This window comes from Mobula birostris, chromosome 31, assembly GCF_030028105.1.
Source record: "Mobula birostris isolate sMobBir1 chromosome 31, sMobBir1.hap1, whole genome shotgun sequence".
Taxonomy (NCBI): Eukaryota; Metazoa; Chordata; class Chondrichthyes; order Myliobatiformes; family Myliobatidae; genus Mobula; species Mobula birostris.
The window spans coordinates 30458327-30479950 of NC_092400.1; the positions used below are offsets into that span (position 1 = coordinate 30458327).

Sequence of the window (21624 nt, forward strand, 5' to 3'; positions counted from 1 at the left end):
TCCTGCCTTCTCCCCATTACCGTTGACACCCCTACTAATTAAAAATCTATCAACCTCCACTTTAAATATATCCAATGACTTGCCCTGCACATCTGTCTGTGGCAATGAATTCCATAGATTTGCCATTCTCTGGTCATGGTCCTGACTGAACACTGCCAGAAATCAAGTTTTGCGCTCCAGTTCCCCAGAGTGTGGTTAGTTGCCACTGTCCCTTTAAGACTCAGACTGCCAATTATTGCCTGCCACGTTCTTTCATGGAATCTCTGTTCTGAAGGGCCTCGTACTGAGCACTCAGTGCTCAATTGTAGGAGTTCTATTTCTAGTACTACAATTCGTGATTCCACCCTTGGATTTTCTTTGTTGATTTCAAGTCCAAGTTAATTCTAGACCTTACTTCACACTTTCACCACCATCTATAGCTTTCTTGTTACAACTCTGGATAAAGAAATTCTTCCTCACCTCTGTTCTAAAGGGACATCCTTGTGTTCTGAGGCTATGCCCTCTGGTCCAAGATTCCCCCACCATGGGAAACATCCTCTCCATGCCGACTCTATCCAGGCCTTTCAATATTTGATAGGCTTCAATAAGATCCTCCCTCATTCTTCTGAATTCCAGTGAGTACAGGCCCAGAGCCATCAACTGCTCTTTATACTGTACATTAACCCTTTCATTCCCAGGATCATTCTCATGAATCTCCTCTGGTCCATCTCCAATCCCAGCACATCATTTCTTAGATAAGGGGCCCTAAACTGCTCACAATGCTCCAAGTGCGGTCTGACCAGTGCCTTACAAAACCTTAGCTGAGAAATGATCTGGAGTTGACTGTGTGACGAAAGATGGTTACAAAAGTACACATAGACTAAGATGTTAACTGTCCTGTGCTAGCACCAGTGGGATCAACAGTTGATCTGCCACCTGTCTTCAGGAGAGAGAGATAAGTAAGACAATGGAGCAGCATTTGGAAATGTTAATGAAGAGACGAGAGAGTTTAACAGAAGGAGACACCGGTCTGAGTATTGTCAAGACCGGCTCCTTTTGAACCCTGAACTGTTTGAAGTGTGATGGACAGGCGATACCCCAGCAGGGGGATAAAAAGGGGCAGGTTCGCTAAGGCAACAGACACCACACACGACACCCCGAGGTAATGAGACCCTGGAAGCGGTGTGCCCCACACACACAAGTCAGTGGGAGTTTTGGAGGACTGATCACGGGACCAGCCATAGACGCACAGGGTGGAAAGATACGGTCGGCGGGAACCTGGTGTGTGTGTCCACCCTTGCCTGGGTGCCGGCTTCACCGCAGAGGAACGATCGTATCTGGAACGGAGGGGTCATAGTCAGTGACCCAGAAGACATTACAAAGGGCTCGCCCGAAAGCTAACTGTGAGGAATATCAAAGGTCTGTTGAATCCGATTTGAATATCAGCATTCGCTCTCTCTCTCTCCCCAAAAGCACGACGGCGATTACTGCAAACTGAACTAAACTGAACTCTGTCACTTGTGATTGAACATTTTACCCCTAGACTGCGATAGAGTTGATTGACCCTATTATCCTAGTTCTGTGTACATGTGTGTTTATTCATTGCTAACCTGTTGCATTTATATCCTTACTATTAGAGTACTGTGTTGCTTATTTCTTTAATAAAACTTTCTTAGTTCCAGTAATCCAGACTCCAAATGAGTGGTCCATTTCTGCTGGTTTGGCAACCCAGTTATGGGGTACATAACAACTGACAACAAATTTAATCACCACTGCCAGAAGCAGATGTGAACACAATGTAGCTAAATATTTCATAATTAATTAATGTGGGCAAATTAACAGGCATGTTGATACAGGCGTGAATGAATAAAGTTAGACAGCTTAAGAAAACACAACTGCAGGGTGGTAGAAGTCATGGGGAATTTAACATAGACGTTTAGAGAGAAAGGAAGGTTTGAGCCATGTATTGGAAAAAGAATCAGAATTGTAAGGTGACAGTATTGCTGAAAATGGGAGGCAGCATTAAGAGGGGTGTTATTGAACAGAGCTGTGCATGATAGACACAGACTGAGTTTGTCGCTGATCAGAAAGTAAGATGTGGGAAAGTGACAAGCAGTGCATTGGTAAAAGTCTGGGAATGAAGAACACTCAACTTCTAGTATCTTATTGAAAAACTGGAAATTATATTCCATGAAACTTAAGCTTCCATTTTTTTTGCAATAAATTTAGGCTGCAAAACTGGCCCTATACAAGGATGAATTAATTGTATTTTAGAGTTTCTGCTAATTCTGATTGCTTGCAGGAAGGCATAAAAACTAAAGTCGGGATTTCTGGACCCAAGCACACTATCTATATTTCAAAGAATATCATTCAAAACTTTTTGAAATTTGATTCTTTATAACTGGGTAACATGCATTAGACTAACCAAAAATATTTACATTCTTTAAAAGTAAATTCCAACATTTATAATTGGGTACCTCACAGTAACTGGATTGACATTGATTTAAAATGCTTAACTCTTGTGGCCAAGCCCATTTTCAGATGCATAAATTAAATCTGCAAGATTTCAATGTATAGCAGGGATATTTAAACAAAGTAGTTGATTTGTTTTGTTGGGTAGTTGGGTGGAGATATATCTCTACCAAAGGAGGTGTAAGGTGCTCCTTCCCTCCACTGGCTGCAGGTCAGCCTTGGGCAAGGTGTAGCACCTGCTTAGCCCCCCCTCAACCCCCGATCAGGGCCACGTGAAGCCATGGGACCAGGTGGTGGATGGTTGTATGAGCAGCTGGTGCGGATCACAAGTCCTGGTTCTGCGACCACTGACGCAAGGCTGACAATCTCTGAAGGGTATTGATAATGGCTGGGGTCACCCATCTTGTAAAGACACTGCCCAGAAGAAGACAATGGCAAACCACTTCTGTAGAAAAAAATTGGCAAGAACAATCATGTTCATGGAAAGACCATGAACGTCCATGTACAATATGGCACATAATGATGATGCTGAAGAGACCATGAAGCCACCAGCCGGGTCTTTGAGCCAGTAATCCTCCGATTTAATCCTAGCCTAGTCGCGGGACAATTTACAGACAATTTACATACTAACTGGTATGTCTTTGGACTGTGGGAGGAAACTGGAGCACCCGTAGGTCACGGGGAGAATGTACAAACTCCTTACAGGCAGTGGTGGGAATTGAACGCAGGTCGCCCATACTGTAAAGCGTTGTGCTAACCACTATGCTACCATGCCACCCCATTTGCTCACATTTAGAACATGAACTGTCTAAGGCAGTAATGAGTTTGAAGAACTACATCTTTACATACCTACCCTTTTGAGATGTTACTCTTCTCTTTTTAAGTTTCATGTTCATTATCTCACTTGCGGTTGCTACATGTCGTAGGTAGCTTAGATCCAACCACCGCACACCAAATTACATTAATCTGTTGCTTCAAATTAGTTACAGCTTCAGTAATGTCCGCATCTTCATTCCACACATTAATCCATCTAGCCAGGCTCTTTGAAGTTTTAACAAAAGCTACTCCAGAAGAAGTTTAAACCTTCTCTTTGATGGAAGTTCAGTGAGACTCGTTGCCCCTCCTTTGTGCTCTCTGCTGCTCCCTGCCACGTGCTCACCCAGACTTGCTCGCACAGCACCTACTGCCTTCTAGTTTGCACCCCTTCCCCTCCCACCCCCACCTTCTTATTCTGGCTCCTTCTCCCTTCCTTTCCAGTCCTGAAGAAGGGTCTCACCCTGAAACGTTGACTGTTTATTCCTCACTGTAGATGCTGCCTAACCTGCTGAGTTGCTCCTGTATTTTGCATGTGTTACTCCGGTTTTTCAGCACCTGCAGAACCTCTTCTATTTATTCATTTGATCTGCATCTTAACTCTTCCGTAGCAACGTAACACAAATGGACACAAAATAGAACAGGGGATCCCAACCCTTTCTCATGCCATGGTCCGATACCATTAAGCAAAGGGGTCTGTGGACCCTGGGCTGGCAATCCCTGCATTACAGCAAGCACCTGTAAACCAAGGAGGAACTGACCTGAAGTTATATCCTATATCGAGACTTCTGAAGGAATATTGAGGTTTACATTCTGAAGCCGCCTTATCCAGGTCACACTTCCAGTTTATAATTACTCCTAGAACTCCTCCCTGTGGTGCACAGAAACAAACAATTAAAGGAAAATTGGAATTATTGCATTAGTGTAAAGAGAGTACAGATCTCCCATTTGATTTTGATGGTTGGGTAACCTGTGATATATGTCTCCTGCTGCTTGCATGGAGGACTAGAAACACCTAAACTTAAACTTTGTGAGAACAGACCACTACTCCATTTACACTCTTTTCATAAAATTGATGATGTTCTCCATGACACCTCCCTGTGAAGCACTCCCTCTCAGTCTCTCCCTCCCTCCCATCTCTTTCCCTCCCTCATTTCTTCTTTCTTTCTCTCTCTCTCACACACACACCCAAAAAAAAAGTTGTCAAAATACAGCCATCCAATCCCTCAAAATTTAGAGCTGAACAAGATAGAAGCAGAGGCAGGCCATTCGGCCCCTCGAGCCTGCTCTGTACTTCAATATGATAATGGCTGTCCTGCCCCAGGCCTCATCACCTCTTCTGAGCCCTCAATTTCTGAACGTTCGCAGTTTTCTTCCACCTTAATATTATACAATAATATTGTCTCTGCTGCGTGCACTGCAGAGATTCACTGCCCCTCTGCCCGAAGAAATTTCTCCGCACCTCAATTTTAAATGACCGCACTCTAATCTTGTCACCTTGCCTGAGAGTCCCCCACTGCCTTCCAAGGATCTTAGATGTTTTAATAAGAACACCCCTCATTCCTCTAAACTCCAAAGAAAATTGAAGGCTGATCACCACCATTGCTACTACATCCTTTCCTAAACAAGGGGACCAAAACTGGGCACAATACTCTGGGTGTGGTCCCGACAACTCACTGTAACAATGCTTCCCTATTCTAAACTCCAAAGGAAATTAAAAGCTGAGCACCACCAATACTACTATATTTTTTTCTTAAATAAGGGGGCGTAAACTGGATGTAGTACTCTGGGTGTGGCTCAGTGACACACTGTACAATAGTAACAATGCTTCCCTATTCTAAACTCCATCCTCTTTGTCATAAAGGCCGATGTGCCATTTACCTTCCTCCCCACTTGCTGCACCTGCCTGCTGCATTGTTGCAATTCACACAGGTGAACACCTGGATGTACTTTGCTTCCCCTCCACTTAGATGATAGTTTACCTGAGATTTCTCTCACAGAATCAGAATCAGGTTTAATATCACAGGGATACATTGTGAAATTTGTTTGCATTGTGGCTGCAGTACAATCCAATGCATAACAATAGAAGAAAAACATGGAAGATTAAAAATAGTTAAATTAAATAAGTGGCGCAATAATAGAATTTTAAAAAAGTAGCGAGGTGGTGTTCATGGGTTCAATGTCCATTCAGAAGTCTGATGGCAGAGGGGAAGAAGCTGTTCCTGAATCAATGAGTGTGAGCCTTCAGGCCCCTGTACCTCCTCCCAGATAGTACCAATGAGAAGAGGGCATCTGGGTGATGGGGGTCCTTAATGATGGACGCCACCTTTTTTTTGAGGCATCTCTCCTCAAAGATGTCCTGGATTCCACAAAGGCTAGTGCCCATGATGGAGCTGACTAATTTACAACTCTCTGCAGCTTACTTCAATTCTGTGCTGCAGTTCCTTCCCTCACCTACTCCCATACCAGACAGTGATACAGCCATTTAAAATGCTCCCTTTGGTACATCTGTTGAAATTAGTGAGTGTCAAAAAAGGTAGTAGGGATAGTCCGGGTAATTATAGACCAGTGAGCTTTACGTCTGGGGTAGGAAAGCTGTTGGAAAAGATTCTTAGAGATAGGATCTCTGGGCATTTAGAGAATCATGGTCTGATCAGGGACAGTCAGCACGGCTTTGTGAAGGGCAGATCGTGTCTAACAAGCCTGATAGAGTTCTTTGAGGAGGTGACCAGGCATATAGATGAGGGTAGTGCAGTGGATGTGATCTATATGGATCTTAGTAAGGCATTTGACAAGGTTCCACATGGTAGGCTTATTCAGAAAGTCAGAAGGCATGGGATCCAGGGAAGTTTGGCCAGGTGAATTCAGAATTGGCTTGCCTGAAGAAGGCAGAAGGTTGTGGTGGAGGGAGTACATTCAGACTGGAGGATTGTGACTGGTGGTGTCCCACAAGGATCTGTTCTGGGACCTCTACTTTTCGTGATTTTTATTAATGACCTGGATGTGGGGGTAGAAGGGTGGGTTGGCAAGTTTGCAGACGACACAAAGGTTGGTGGTGTTGTAGATAGTGTAGAGGACTGTCAAAGATTGCAGAGAGACATTGATAGGATGCAGAAGTGGGTTGAGAAGTGGCAGATGGAGTTCAACCCGGAGAAGAGTGAGGTGGTACACTTTGGAAGGACAAGTTCCAAGGCAGAGTACAAAGTAAATGGCAGGATACTTGGTAGTGTGGAGGAGCAGAGGGATCTCGGGGTACCTGTCCACAGATCCCTGAAAGTTGCCTCACAGGTGGATAGGTTAGTTAAGAAAGCTTATGGGGTGTTAGCTTTCATAAGTCGAGGGATTGAGTTTAAGAGTCGCAATGTAATGATGCAGCTCTATAAAACTCTGGTTAGGTCACACTTGGAGTACTGTGTCCAGTTCTGGTTGCCTCACTATATGAAGGATGTGGAAGCATCGGAAAGGGTACAGAGGAGATTTACCAGGCTGCTACCTGGTTTAGAGAGTATGCATTATGATCAGAGATTAAGGGAGCTAGGGCTTTACTCTTTGGAGAGAAGGAGGATGAGAGGAGACATGATAGAGGTGTACAAGATAATAAGAGGAATAGATAGAGTGGATAGCCAGCGCCTCTTCTCCAGGGCACCACTGCTCAATACAAGAGGACAAGGCTTTAAGGTAAGGGGTGGGAAGCTCAAGGGGGATATTAGAGGAAGGTTTCTTACTCAGAGAGTGGTTGGTGCGTGGAATGCACTGCCTGAGTCAGTGGTGGAGGCAGATACACTAGTGAAATTTAAGAGACTACTAGACAGGTATATGGAGGAATTTAAGGTGGGGGCTTATATGGGAGGCAGGGTTTGAGGGTCGGCACAACTGTGTGGGCCGAAGGGCCTGTACTGTGCTGTACTATTCTATCTTCTATGTCTTCGGTGATATACCAAATCTCCTCAAACTCCTAATGAAGTGTAGCCGCCCTTGTGCATATCTTCCCACTTAGAAGTGCATATCTTCGCTTGTTCCCATACTGAAATGCATTTGTGCAACACATACAGAATGCTGGAGGAGCCCAGCAGACAAGGCGGTTCCTATGGAAATGAGTAAACGGTCAAAATTTCTGGTCGAGACACTTCATCAGGACTGGAGAAAAAAGAGACGAAAAGTCAGACTAAGAAGGTGGGGGTGGGGGGGGAAGGGGAGGAAGGAGGTGATAGGTGAAACTGGGAGAGATGACTCCCAGCTCTTTACTTCATCACTCCCCCTCTCTCCGTTTCACCTAGCACCTTCTACCTTGTATTTCTTCCTCCTCCCTCCCCCACCTTCTTTCTCTGACTTCTCATCTTTTTTCTCCAGGCCTGATGAAGGGCTTCAGCCCGAAACATTGACTGTTCACCCTTTTCCATAGTTGCTGCCTGATCTGCTGAGTTCCTCCAGCAGTTTGTGTGTGTTGCTTGGATTTCCAGCATCTGCAGATGTTCTCTTGTTTAAATTGCATTTGCTAAGTTTTTACCCAATCACCAAACCTATTTTATCCTCATCACAATATGCCCTCTCACCTACAAACTTATTTTCATGGTATCAGCTACGTTACACCATGCCTCTTCCGCTGGATTACTAATATCATCTGTAATTAAATGAGGGCCAAAAACTCGTCCTTGGGACATTGCAGTAATTAAACCCTTCCAAAATAAAACATGTTTATTCTAATCCTCGGTCTTCTAGGTAGCAACTAGTCTTCAACCCAAGTTTAGACATTTGCCCTGATACCACAAACTCTTTAGTTTGTACAGTGAGACTGGACACCACTGAGGTCAGATGAATCGGAGTTGGATTTATTGGGGGGAGAGAAATTAAACCTTCTGTTTGTAGTTCTGGCTTGTATATCATTTTGGGTAGTCAATCTGAGAGATGGACTTCATGGGCAACCCCCACACCTCCACATTTGCTCGGCAGAACAATGGACTCAGGGTCCATGCTACATACATATATATTTTACGTGATTGTATTTTACTAATATACTATATCTGCTTGCTATCTTTACGTGCAAGGACTGGGCCTCAAGCCACAGTGTTGTCTGTTCACAGCTGCCAGGGAGAGGAGCTGGTGCCATCAGGGGCAGTGTGGTGCGATGTCCAGGCTGAAGATGGTGCTGTATCCCCGCACAACCCCCCCCCCCCACCCCCCAGTATTCGCTCGTCAAAAGACAAGCTTTGTCGTGGTCACCTGCAGATTTTGGAAAGCTTAAGATCGGTGTCTTTTATTGAGTGGTTGTATAGTTCTATCTTATATGTGTTACGTGTGCTTTGTGCTGTGTATGACTGTTGGTACTGCATTTTGCACCATGACCTCAGAGTAACGCTGTCTGATTTGGCTGTATTCACTGGCGGTTGAATGACAATACCAGTTGATAGGTTAATTCGTCATTGTAAATTGTCCCGTGATTAGGCCAGGATTAAATCGGGGTGCAGCTCAAAGGGCCAGAATGGCCTACTTCACGTTGTAGGCCAATAGGTAGATAAATAAATAAATGATCAAAACGAATTGAATTGAACTGAAATGAAGAAGCTGGTGACTGGAGAATGTATAGTTGTCTAGTTAATATCAATTTTAAAATGAATGAGGTGGTCACATAGCAGGAGTCCAAAGAGGAAAGGGCACAGATATCTGGAGTATAGTGATACCTACTATCAGAGGTAGTATGGGTCAGAAAGGCAGTGAATAGTCAAAGTTCTGGCATTTACTTCCAGAAGGTAAAAAAATATAAAGCAGTATCCTCACTAAAACTAAACTGAAAAAAAGAGTTTACATAAATTGTCATACCATTTTGAGTATGCTGTTGAAAGTCACCCCAGATTTTTCAACAACGGATTTGAGTGAGAAAATAGGACAGTAGAGATTGGCCACTTCATCAAACATGCATTTTCTCAAATACCGTGAGCCTCCATTTGTCAGAATGTTTCCTCTGGTAATAGAAAAAGAAAAAAAATATGATAACATTAGAAATTCAATACTGCTCATAGCATTGTAAATTGAAAGATAATTGAAAATAAAGTCAACATCTTTTCATGTCTAAAATTGTGCTCTGCTCTGTGAAGCCAACAACAAGAACTCTAACAAAATCTCAGTAATTCCTTTTTTTTATATAGTCCATCATGGGTAAACTCCTCTCCACCACTGAGCACATCTACATGAAATGCTGTCACAGGAAAGCAGCATCCATCGTCAGAGATCCCCACCACCCAGGACATGCTCTCTTCTTGCTGCTGTCATCAGGACGAATGCACAGGAGCCTCAGGACTCACACCACCAGGTTCAGCAGTTACTAACCCTCAACCATCAGACTCTTGAACCAAAGGGGATAACTTCACTCAACTTCACTTTCCCCATCATTGAAATGTTACCACAACCAGACTCACTTTCAAGGATCCTTCATCTCATGTTCTTGATTTTTATTGCTTATTTATTAATATTATTTCTTTCTTTTTGTATATTCACAGTTTGGTATCTTCTGCAGTCTGGTTGATGCCCCAGTTGGGTGGTCTTTCATTGATTCTATTATGGTTATTATTCTATAGATTTATTGGATATTCCCACAAGGCAATGAATTTCAGGGTTGTATATGGTGACGTATATATAATTTGATAATAAATTTTGAATTAGAGTGGCTTTATCCTTTGTTGCCAATCCATTTCTGTCTCCAAGAAAATGAATCTCAGGGTTGTATATGGTGACATATGTGTATGTCCATTTAGAACAGAGATGTGGAGGAATTTCTTTAGCCAGAGGGTGGTGAATCCATGGTATTCATTGTCGTAGACAGCTGTGGAGGCCAAGTCGTTGGGTAAATTTAAAGTGGAGGTTCTTGATTAGGAAGCATTTCAAAGGTTATGGGGAGAAGGCAGGAGAATGGGGTTGAGGGGAATAATAAATCGGCCATGATGGAATGACAGAGTAGACATGATGAACCAAATGGCCTCATTCTGCTTCTATGTCTTGTGGTCTTATGCCACCAAAACTTATCTGGCAGATTGTTCCAGTGGAACTGTCAATAGCCTACTTTGCCAGCAGTGTCTGAAGGCAACATTCACAGACAGATCAGAAGCAAGCAGAAATTTTTTAAAAAGTAATTAAAACAGAGGAAAAGAGAGGGAGGATGGGAGAGGAAGCACCTCGCTGGAGAATCAGGAGATGAACGTACTCACTGAATGACTGAACGTGTAAAAGGAGAGACTGGTGTAAAACTAATGACACTGGAGGACCAGAGGCTCGGAGAGATCCACTGAAAATTCAGGGATATAGAGAGGTTCCCTGAACAATTGTGATCGAGGACAGGTGACCTACATCATTTGAGGTAGATGGTACCAGAGGTTTTGGCAGACCTGGGTGACTTCTGCCAGTTCATCTGTAAAACAATTCAGATTTCCTCTTCTCAGGTCCCTTTACTCTCTTTCAGGTGGCTGGGTGGCTGGCGTCCTGTCAGAGTCCATGATGTACACCTGCACTCAAACTATGCTCTTCACAGACAGTGGGTTCTCGGTCTTCGGAACTTGCCGGGTGGCCTGGCATTTTGGGATCTCCAGGAGTGGCTTCAGAGTGATACCCTATGTCACACACATCCCTCAAAAACCCACTACCTGTACGATTCCTCAGTTTGGACACTACAACCTGATTCCAATTACTGGTCCCATTAAGTCACCCAATGCATTGTCACCAGCAAGTGCATTCCCATCTTTCAAGCGATTCCATGTGAATCTCCCCGGCAAAATGTTTGCTCTTGCCTCAGCATTGAAACAGCGCTACTGGATTGGTCTGTTCTTGTCACATGTATGGAGATACACGTGAAAAGGTTCTGTTTGATGTGTTGTCTGGGCAGTTCATTCAGTGTCGGAGTTGCACAGAAAGCTTGTACATCCTTCCCACGAGCGCATGGCTTTCCTCCTGATGCTCTGGTTTCACAAAGGTGATTGTGAATTGTCCTGAGATTAGACGAGGGTTAAATAGGTGGGTTTCTGAGTGGCACAGCTCAAGGGCCGGAAGAGCCAGTTCCATGCTGTAACTCCAAGTAAAAAAATAACACAATGCAGGCAGACGGAAAAGCCACAATGGATATCAAATTAGGATAGCGAGAGTTTATCTTCTGCAGATGAGAGGCCTGCTTAAGAGTGCATAACAGAGGGTTACAAATTGTCCTTGGTGTATGGTGTCACGTGGAATGAGACAGAGTAAGAGACTGTGAAATAGAACATGAGAAGAAATGAAACCTATAGAGATCTGAGGATTCATTAATGATGGGACTCCTTGAGCATTATTTCAGGAGTTGTTTTTCTAGTAATAGAATGGGACCTAGAACATCTTTCCCCAGCTGGTGCATCAATTGATTTTTTTTTAAACTGGGGACATTTGCTTGTTTTAGGCAGGCCAGAAGATAAAGATATCAGAGCATCGTAAATGAATAGAACAGAAGTACAGATTAACCACATGAATTGTGATAAAGCAACAGGAAATGAATGACCTCCTGGCCTTAGATAGAAACATAGAAAACCTACAGCACAAGACTGGTCCTTTGGCCCACAAAGAAGTGCCAAACATGTCCCTATCTTAGAAATTACCGAGGGTTACCCATAGCCCTCTATTTCCCTAAGCTGCATGTACCTATCCAAAAGTCTCTTAAAAGTCCCTATCATATCCACCTCCACCACTGGCAGTCCATTCCACACACTCACCACTCTTTGAATAAAAAACTTACCCCTGACATCTCCTCTGTATCTATTCCCCAGCACCTTAAACCTGTGTCCTCTTGTGGCAACCATTTCAGCCTTGGGAAAAAGCCTCTGACTATCCACATGATCGATGCCCCTCATCATCTTATACACCTCTATCAGGTCACCTCTCATCCTCCATTGCTCCAAGGAGAAAAGGCTGAGTTCACTCAACCTGCTTTCATAAGACATGCTCCCCAATGCAGGCAACATCCTCGTAAATCTCCTCTGCACCCTTTCTATGGCTTCCACATCCTTCCTGTAGTGAGGCGACCAGAACTGAGCACAGTACTCCAAGTGGGGTCTGACCAGGGTCCTATATAGCTGCAACATTACCTCTCAGCTCCTAAATTCAATTCCATGATTAATGAAGACCAATACACTGTATGCCTTCTTAATCACAGAGTCAACCTGCGCAGCTGCTTTGAGTGTCCTATGGACTTGGACCGCAGGATCCCTCTGATCCTCCACACTGCCAAGAGTCTTACCATTAATACTATATTCTGCCATCATATTTGACCTACCAAAATGAACCACCTCACACTTATCTGGGTTGAACTCCATCTGTCACTTCTCAGCCCAGTTTTGCATCCTATCAATGTCCTGCTGTAACCTCGGACAGCCCTGCACACTATCCACAACACCTCCAACCTTTGTGTCATCAGCAAACTTACTAACCCATCCCTCCACTTCCTCATCCAGGTCATTTATAAAAATCACGAAGAGCATGGGTCCCAGAACAGATCCGTGAGGCACTCCACTGGCGACCGACCTCCACGCAGAATATGACCCGTCTACAACCACTCGTTGCCTTCTGTGGGCAAGCCAGTTCTGGATCCACAAAGCAATGTCCCCTTGGATCCCATGCCTCCTTACTTTCTCAATAAGCCTAGCATGGGGTACCTTATCAAATGCCTTGCTGAAATCCATATACACTACATCTACTGCTCTTCCTTCATCAATGTGTTTAGTCACATCTTCAAAAAATTCAATCAGGCACGACCTGCCCTTGACAAAGCCGTGCTGACTATTCCTAATCATATTATACCTCTCCAAATGTTCATAAATCCTGACTCTCAGGATCTTCTCCATCAACTTACCAACCACCGAAGTAAGACTTACTGGTCTATAATTTCCTGGGCTATCTCTACTCCCTTTCTTGAATAGAGGAACAACATCCGCAACCCTCCAATCCTCCAGAACCTCTCTCATTCCCATTGATGATGCAAAGATCATCGTCAGAGGCTCAGCAATCTCCTCCCTCGCCTCCCACAGTAGCCTGGGTACATCTCATCCGGTCCCGGCGACTTATCCAACTTGATGCTTTCCAAAAGCTCCAGCACACCCTCTTTCTTAATATCTACATGCTCAAGCTTTTCAGTCTGCTGCAAGTCATCACTACAATCACCAAACATGAGGAAATCTGCAGATGCTAGAATTTCAAGCAAAACACACAAAAAATGCTGGTGAATGCAGCAGGCCAGGCAGCAACTATAGGAAGAGGTACAGTCGACGTTTCGGGCCGAGACCCTTTGCAAGACTAACTGAAAGAAGAGTTGGTCACACAGCAGTCCAGACAGATAGTTATCCCTTCTTTCAGTTAGTCCTGATGAAGGGTCTCGTCCCGAAATGACGACTGTACCTCTTCCAAGAGATGCTGCTTGGCCTGCTGCATTCACCAGCATTTTTTGTGTGTGTTACTACAATCACCAAGATCCTTTCCCATCGTGAATACTGAAGTAAAGTATTCATTAAGTACCTCTGCTATTTCCTTCAGTTCCATACACACTTTCCCACTGTCACACTTGATAGGTCCTATTCTTTCACGTCTTATCCTCTTGCTCCTCACATATCTGTAGAATGCCTTGGGGTTTTCCTTAATCCTGCCCGCCAAGGCCTTCTCATGGCCCCTTCTGGCTCTCCTAATTTCCTTTTTAAGCTCCTTCCTGTTAGCCTTATATTCTTCTAGATCTCTAACATTACCTAGCTCTCTGAACCTTTCGTAAGCTTTTCTTTTCTTCTTAACTAGATTTATTACAGCCTTTGTACCCTACCATAACTTCCCTGTCTCATTGGAACGTACCTGTGCAGAACTCCACACAAATATTCCCTGAACATTTGCCACATTTCTTCTGTACTTTTCCCTGAGAACATCTGTTCCCAATTTAAGCTTCCAATTTCCTGCCTGAAAGCCTCATAATTCCCTTTACTCCAATTGAACGCTTTTCTAACTTGTCTGTTCCTATCTCTCTTCAATGCTATTGTAAAGGAGATAGGATTATGATCACTATCTCCAAAATGCTCTCCCACTGAGAGATCTGACACCTGACCAGGTTCATTTCCCAATACCAAATCAAGTACAGCCTCTCCTCTTATTAGGCTTATCTACATATTGTGTCAGGAAACCTTCCTGAACACATCTAACAAACTCCACCCCATCTAAACCCCTTGCTCTAGGGAGATGCCAATCGATATTTGGGAAATTAAAATCTCCTATCACGACAACTCTGTTATTATTACACCTTTCCAGGATCTGTTTTCCTATCTGCTCCTTGATATCCCTGTTACTATTGGGCGGCCTATAAAAAACACCCAGTAAAGTTATTGACCCCTTCCTGTTCCTAACCTCCACCCACAGAGACTCCGTAGACAATCCCTCCATGACGTCCACCTTTTCTACAGCCATAGAAACTAGTCACTGTGAAACTGAATTTTTCCCTCCTCTATCACCAAGCTCCCAAGTGAAATTGATGAGAGTTCTGTGAGAACCAGTATTGACTTAATTGGCTAAAAGGACTTAATTTATGCCTTATGAGGATGTAAATACTACAATCCATTACGGATTAGGTGAGTATGATACTGTTTAACTGTGATGTACAGATAAGAACTATCTTAGATATGATCTAAAGATTGTAATTGGTTTCACATGTACTGAAAAACAGTGAAAAAGTTGTCTTGCATATCGTTCATACAGATCAGTGCATTGAGGTTGTACAAGGTAAAACCATTGACAGGGTGCAACAGCCACAGGGAAAGCCCTATTGAGACACACACTGGCTGAGAGTCCATCTTATCATACTAGGGAATCGTTCAATAACCTTAGAACAGTGGGGAAGAAGCCAACCTTGAGTCTGGTGGGACCTGCTTTCGGGCTTTTGTATCTTCTGCCTGATGAGAGAGGGGAGGAGAGGATCTCCGGGGGGCGGGGTCTTTGATTATGCAGGCAGCAAGAAGTATAGATAGAGCTCGTGGAGGGGAGGCTGGTTTGAATGGCGTGTCCACAGCTGAGCAGTTTCTGACAGACACGTGCAGAGCAGCTGTCTTTCCAAACCATGATTCATCGAGCTAGACTACTCTCCATGGTCCGTTGCCAAAAATAGGTACGGGTTGATGGGGACATGCCAAATTTCTTTAGTCTCCTGAGAAAGCAGAGACGCTGGTGAGCTTTCTTGTCCATGGCATCTATGTGTTTGGATCAGGACGGACTATTGGTGACGTTCACTCCTCAGAACTTGAAGCTCTCAACCCCCTCGAGCTCAGTCCCATTGATTACGATATGGACATGTGCACCACCCACCATTCCTGAAGTAAATGAGTAGCTCTTTGCTTTTGCTGACATTTAAGGTTGTTGCCATGACAGCAGGTCACAAAGCTTCCTACCCCCTTCCTGTACTCCAACTTATTGTTATTTGAGATAAGGCCCACTATGGTTGGTATCTTCTGCAATCTTGTAGATGGAGCTAGAGCAGAATCTGGCCATGTCATCATGAGTTGGGGACTGAGGACATAACTGGTAACATTACTGTAATTGTGGCAGAGGTGTTTCTGTCTGTCTTTACTGATTGCAGTTTGTTGATCCAGAAGTCTAGGATCTGGTTACAGAAGGGGGTGATATTTACTAATTTGACTAGTCAAATTAATTTGACTGAAACAGGTTTGGGTAAACTGTGAATAAGATGTGAGAAACTGGATTGGGATTCTGCCACAATTAGCAACTGCAGATATTGATATGCTGACAACATAATTGGCCTGTTACCATTCAACAGACATCAGCCTGTCACCATAATTACAGATATGCTGAGGAGGGGAGAGAATAAGTATTGTAGGGAGCCTCCGCTCCCGCACCAGCAGGCACAGGAAGAGCTTCTTCCCTGAGGCTGTGGCCCTGCTGAACCTCACAACACAGCGCTAAGCAGTATTGCACCCATATTGTACCATCTCAGTACTTTTATATTTGTGTGCTATAGCATTTACTTTTTATTCACAGTTATTTTGTAAATAACACTATTCTTTGCATTTCTGGTTAGATGCTAACTGCATTTCATTGGCTTTGTATCTGTACTCGGCACAATGACAATAAAGTTGAATCTAATCTAATCTAAAATACCATATACGTATATATATATATATTTGTAAGGAGCACTAATATTCTCTGAATGTACATAAGTATACACTCACTTTATTCATCTACATACCCTCAAGATTTGGCGTGACCATGGACTCTACGGCAGAGTCTACATACCCGCTGGTTTGGCAGTCACGCTCATGAGAACGCACGTTCCAGCCAATTACTGTTTCATTATGGTGGTATTTAACTCCCTGCTTTTCCTTTCTAGTCTTGCTGAGCAACACTTACGCTCCCTGCTTACCCTCGGCCTTGTGCAGGGAACAAGGACTACCACCTGGATTGATGCTGTCAGGGACGGTATTCCTTTAGTGTTTAGTTATTGTTTCCAGCCTCGGAGCTGGCATTAAGTTTCAGTTTTGGTAGCTAATGGCTCTATCGGCCTAGCATTTATTGCTTTTCTTTTTCTTTAAATTCCGCAATGGTTCTCATTAAAGTCAGTGACCTGTCAACCCGCTTCAGTGTGTGTCTCTCTCTCTCTCTCTCTCTCTCTCTCTCTCTCTCTCTGCTCTTGGGTCATATCTGAGCGCTTTGGAAAGATTGTTGGCAATGCACATACGTAAACCTTAGTGGTACCCTTTCACATGTTTTTGACCGTCAGTTCTACAAATACACATACTCTTCAGTAATGTTATTAAATAAATTAATGCTTTGGGTGTTAACTTGTCTGAGGGAGTCTGCCAATTATCCACTTGAACTTCAGGAGAAACCTCAGATATACTCATACCAACATTTCCACTAATCTTTCAAAGTTTCAGTAGCATACCAGAGTTATCCAGAGGAAATTCCCAGCAATAATCCCAATGAAAGCTCAAATACATACCAAATTCAGCTGTACATTAGGCAATGTGTGAGAAATACAAATAGCAATCAATTAGGTCCCGTTAAAATCTGTAAAGTTAACATACCATTGCTGTGCCTTTCCAGATCATAAAAGAAAGACAACACTGGACAACAACCATTTTGCTTCCTGAATCCTTTCCTTGTGGATTTTGGACTGCTGATGATGAAAATTACGATGAAATTTCCCTATCATCCATCATTTCTTTGAAATCGCCTATATTTACTATTTCAATTCATATTTCAAGTCAGAATAACTGATGCCAAGATTAAGGAAGGCATTTTTGTTGGTTCACAAATCAAACAGATTATCAATGACTGGCAATTCGAAGAATTTCTAGTGAGACTAGAGAGAATTGCATGGAAGGCATTCAAGGGTATTGTTGAAAATTTCTTGGCAACTACAGAGCAGCAAACTACATGCAACTGGTTGACAACATGCTTCCAGCATACAAAACCATGAAGGGCGATGTGTCACTAAAGATTCATTTTCTGCATTCCCATTTAGATTTTCTCCCTGCAAATCTTGGCGCTGACCGTGATGGTTTCACCAGGACATTGCGGTCATTGAGAAATGGTATCAGGGCAACTGGAATCCATCAATGCTGACTGATTATCGTTGGACACTTAAGTGAGAAACCTCACATACTGAGCGCAAACGAAAATCATCAACAGAACATATTTAGCTTGTTGAACTATTGCAAAGTTTGAGCATCAAGATGCAATTAAACACATTATATTCAATAAAATTTAATTTCTTGTTTCTCCAAATCCCTATGTGATACAATTATTCCAAAATTTGTGTTCAGCTTCAAGTGGTCCATCATAAGCAAAAAAAAAATTCTGAGGAAGCAATACTCTTGAAAGAACCTGTTGTCCGGTGTAATCAATGATCTTTAAATACATAGTATACCCTGAGCATGAAGGAACAGCTTTCACCTTACTTTGAAAACCCAAACCTTGGGAAATGTATACTGTTTTTGATGAACAAAGTCAAATTCTCAATCCCTTTTAGTGATGAGATCCTACAAAAAGATGGAGAAAAACAAAGTTTTTAAAAAGCTGAAGAAGATCCAATAGAAAAGCTTAGCAGTTTCTTTATGGAGGCAATGGAGATCATGAGAAATCAAACCAAATTTGTGATCACACATATTAATCTTTAAATCAGAGTTTTAATTTGATGATGTGCCATGCACCACCTTTCCAGCACCATTCATTGTTCATTCACTGACCAATCCCTTAGCCTGTTGACCCAGTTCACTTTGGAGAAAACTACCTTCTTACTTTTGTAAGTGCCCATATTGAAGTTGAAGACACTAGTTTTGGAGCCTAGTGCTCTCAGTCAACTGTATCTGGAATTCTACCACTCCCTGGGATCCTTTAACCATCTTTCAGACATGTGCTTAGTCCTTTAATCCTATATACCAATTTGCATGTGGCTCAGGCAGTATCTGCGAGTTCACCCTTTTAGTCTTGCTTTTTAATTTTTCCACGAGTTGTTCTTAATCGCTCAGCAAAACTGGCCTCATGCTACCCATGCCTTTCGAGGCTCGGTAGACCACATTAACTGATCCTTCTCCTCCCACTCCAAGATCTTCTCCAACCCAGGAGATGTCCTTAATTCTAGTCCCACAGCTTTCAGGACTCTTCCCCCCTTGCTGCAGAGAACAGTGTCTGTTCTCCTAACTATGCTGTCCTTTATGACTTTTCTCTCCACTCTGGAATGGCCTCTGGTATGAGTCACATCCTGTCTGCAGTCCCCACCTCCGTTCGGAGAGCAAGAATTCAGTACCTGTTACAGAAGGGTAAATGTTAAAGCTTCTCCATTGCTACCCCACAGATCCCTCCACCTGATTCTCTTCAAGTCTGATCAAACTTGTGGAACTTAGTCTATGCTATGGGACTACCTCTTGGAACATGATATTTCTTAGGCACATATAGATAGCTAGGTTGTTTAAGACTTTTGCACAGTACTATTCATTTGGTTGTTATATGCTGTGTATTATGGCTCATGATGGTCTTTCTGTGATCATGACTGTTCTTGGCAAATTTTTCTACAGAAACAATCTGTCATTGCTTTCTTCTGGGCAGTGTCCTTAGAAGGATGGGTGACCCCAGCCATTGCCAATACTCTTCAGAGGTTGTCTGCCTGGCATCAGTGGTCGCATAACCAGTACTGTACATTGGTTAAAATAGGAAGGTGGTTGGGAAACAGAAATTAGGATACTTAGCTTTGTATTAGCTCGGTGTTATTTGGTATCTGGGAAGAAAATATACAGTACTGTTCAAAAGTCTTAGCACCCCAGCTATATTTATTTATTTATTGAGATACAGTGTGGAACAGGCCTTCCATGCTGCCCAACAGACCCTCAATTTATCCCAGCCGAACCACGGGACAATTTACAATGACCAATTAACCTACCAACCGGGCAACACACGCAGAATGCTGGACGAACTCCGCAGGCCAAGCAGCATCTATGGAAAAGAGTACAGTCGACGTTTCAGGCTGAAACATCGACTGTTTGCTTTTTTCCAAAGATGCCGCCTGGCTAGCTGAGTTCCTCCAGCACTTGGCGTGGCTTGCTCGGATTTCCAACGTCTACGGATTTTCTCTTGCTTGTAACCTACCAATTGGTACTTCTTTGGACTGTGGGAGGAAACCAGAGCAGCCGGAGGAAACCCACACGGTCATGGGGAGGACGTGAAAACTCCTTACAGGCAGTGGCGGGAATTGAACCCAGGACACCAGTACTGCAAAGTGTTGAGCTATCCACTACACTACTGTACCACCCCTTATGTTAGCTTGCCCCCGACGCTATACGTGCCTGGGACTTTTGCACAGTACTGGAGCCCTGTCCTTCTTGATGTGTCACAATGTGTGAAGTTCAGGCTCCTTATAGTTCCTTAGAAGAAGTCCCTTGAGCAGGAAACACTTGCTGAGATATGATCACTCTGAACTGCAGTGCTGCAACTGATAAGTATCACTTGCTCAGCTTATTAACTATTTAGTTAGTTAGGTGAATTAGTTTAGAGTGTATTTTCAACATGCTCTTTCTTTCTCTGTTTTTTTTTCTGCAGATGCTACCTGACCAGTTGATTCTTTCCAGTAATTTATTGTGTTTATGCATACTGTCACCCCCAGCCAAAGTTACTTGACGTTAATATCGGCAGTAGTTGCCTAATAATAGCTGTAACACTACAGATAGCTAATCATAAGAACGGCGGTGGTAACAAGCAGTAGTTAGCAAGAGTTTTATAAAAACCTCGTTGACGCTGTATTCTCGACTGGGCACCAGGCACGGACTTCACATGTCTTTATTGAGTCACGGAAAGTTACACATCTCCCCGTCTTTACCCCTGTGCAGGAAGAGTGATTGTAAACATGATTAAAAGCAATTGAAACTTTATCCTGTTTATTGCAATGATTTATTTTGGTAAGTAATAACTTAGGAAACTCATTGGTTCAATGGAGACCAAGCCCTAAAGATAATCCGGTTCCTGACTTTCCTTTGTATACCTGATGCCAGTCTTTGTAAATCAGGCTGGCAGAACCTGGAGTTTTCAGGGGTGAATAAAAACAGTGATAATAACACCCCCAATCCCAACACTAAGAGCTGAAATCTGGGCTAGTTTTGATGGATAAGAGCAACAATATAGATTTTATTATATCTTTCATATTTCCAAGCCTCACTGGTTACAAATTTTAGAAATTTGCCACTCTTGAATCAAATAAGAAAATATTACATGGCATGATAAAACTTCTCAAAGAGATAAAATGTAAGATGCATCTCAATGAGAGAGATTTGGAAAGACAGAGTGGATGTGGACAGCATGCTTCCTATGGTGGGACCCTCTAGGACCAGAGGACACAGCCTCAGAGTAGAGGGACATCCTTTTAGAACGGTGGTGAGGAGGAATTTCCTTAGTTAGAGAGTGGTGAATCTGTGGAACTCATTGCTACAGGCAGCTGTGGAGGCCAAGTCTTTACGTATATTTAATGCAGAGGTTGATAGATTCTTTATTAGTCGAGGCATGAAGGGATACAGGGAGAAGGCAGGCGATTGGGGCTGTGAGGAAAAGTGGATTGGCCATGAGGAAATGGTGGTGCGGACTTGATGAGCCAAATGGCCTAATTCTGCTCCTATATTTTTTGGTCTTATAGCAAGGAAAATCTACAACTTAAATCTAGGCAGCTGAAAGAATAATGCTTTGCCATTAGAAATGGAACTGCTTTATTATTGTCAAATATACCAAGATAACAGTGAAAAACTTGTCTTGCATATTGTTCATACAGATCAAATCATCACACAGTGCAAAGAGGTAGTACAAGATAAAAGAATAACAAAATCCCGAATAAAG

General features: G+C 43.1%; 1 protein-coding gene across 5 annotated transcripts in view; it reads right to left on the minus strand.

Moving 5' to 3' along the window:
- Positions 1 to 21624, minus strand: part of p2rx2 (purinergic receptor P2X, ligand-gated ion channel, 2) — an 89528-nt gene that overhangs the window by 29285 nt on the left and 38619 nt on the right. For all 5 annotated transcript variants that reach the window (XM_072247486.1, XM_072247484.1, XM_072247488.1 and 2 more), the window contains exons 5-8: positions 20529 to 20622; positions 18210 to 18290; positions 9082 to 9223; positions 4026 to 4135 (exon numbers count right to left, since the gene is read on the minus strand). In XM_072247486.1, the coding sequence (XP_072103587.1) occupies positions 4026 to 4135; positions 9082 to 9223; positions 18210 to 18290; positions 20529 to 20622 (427 nt within the window). The remainder of the gene's footprint in view (positions 1 to 4025; positions 4136 to 9081; positions 9224 to 18209; positions 18291 to 20528; positions 20623 to 21624) is intronic.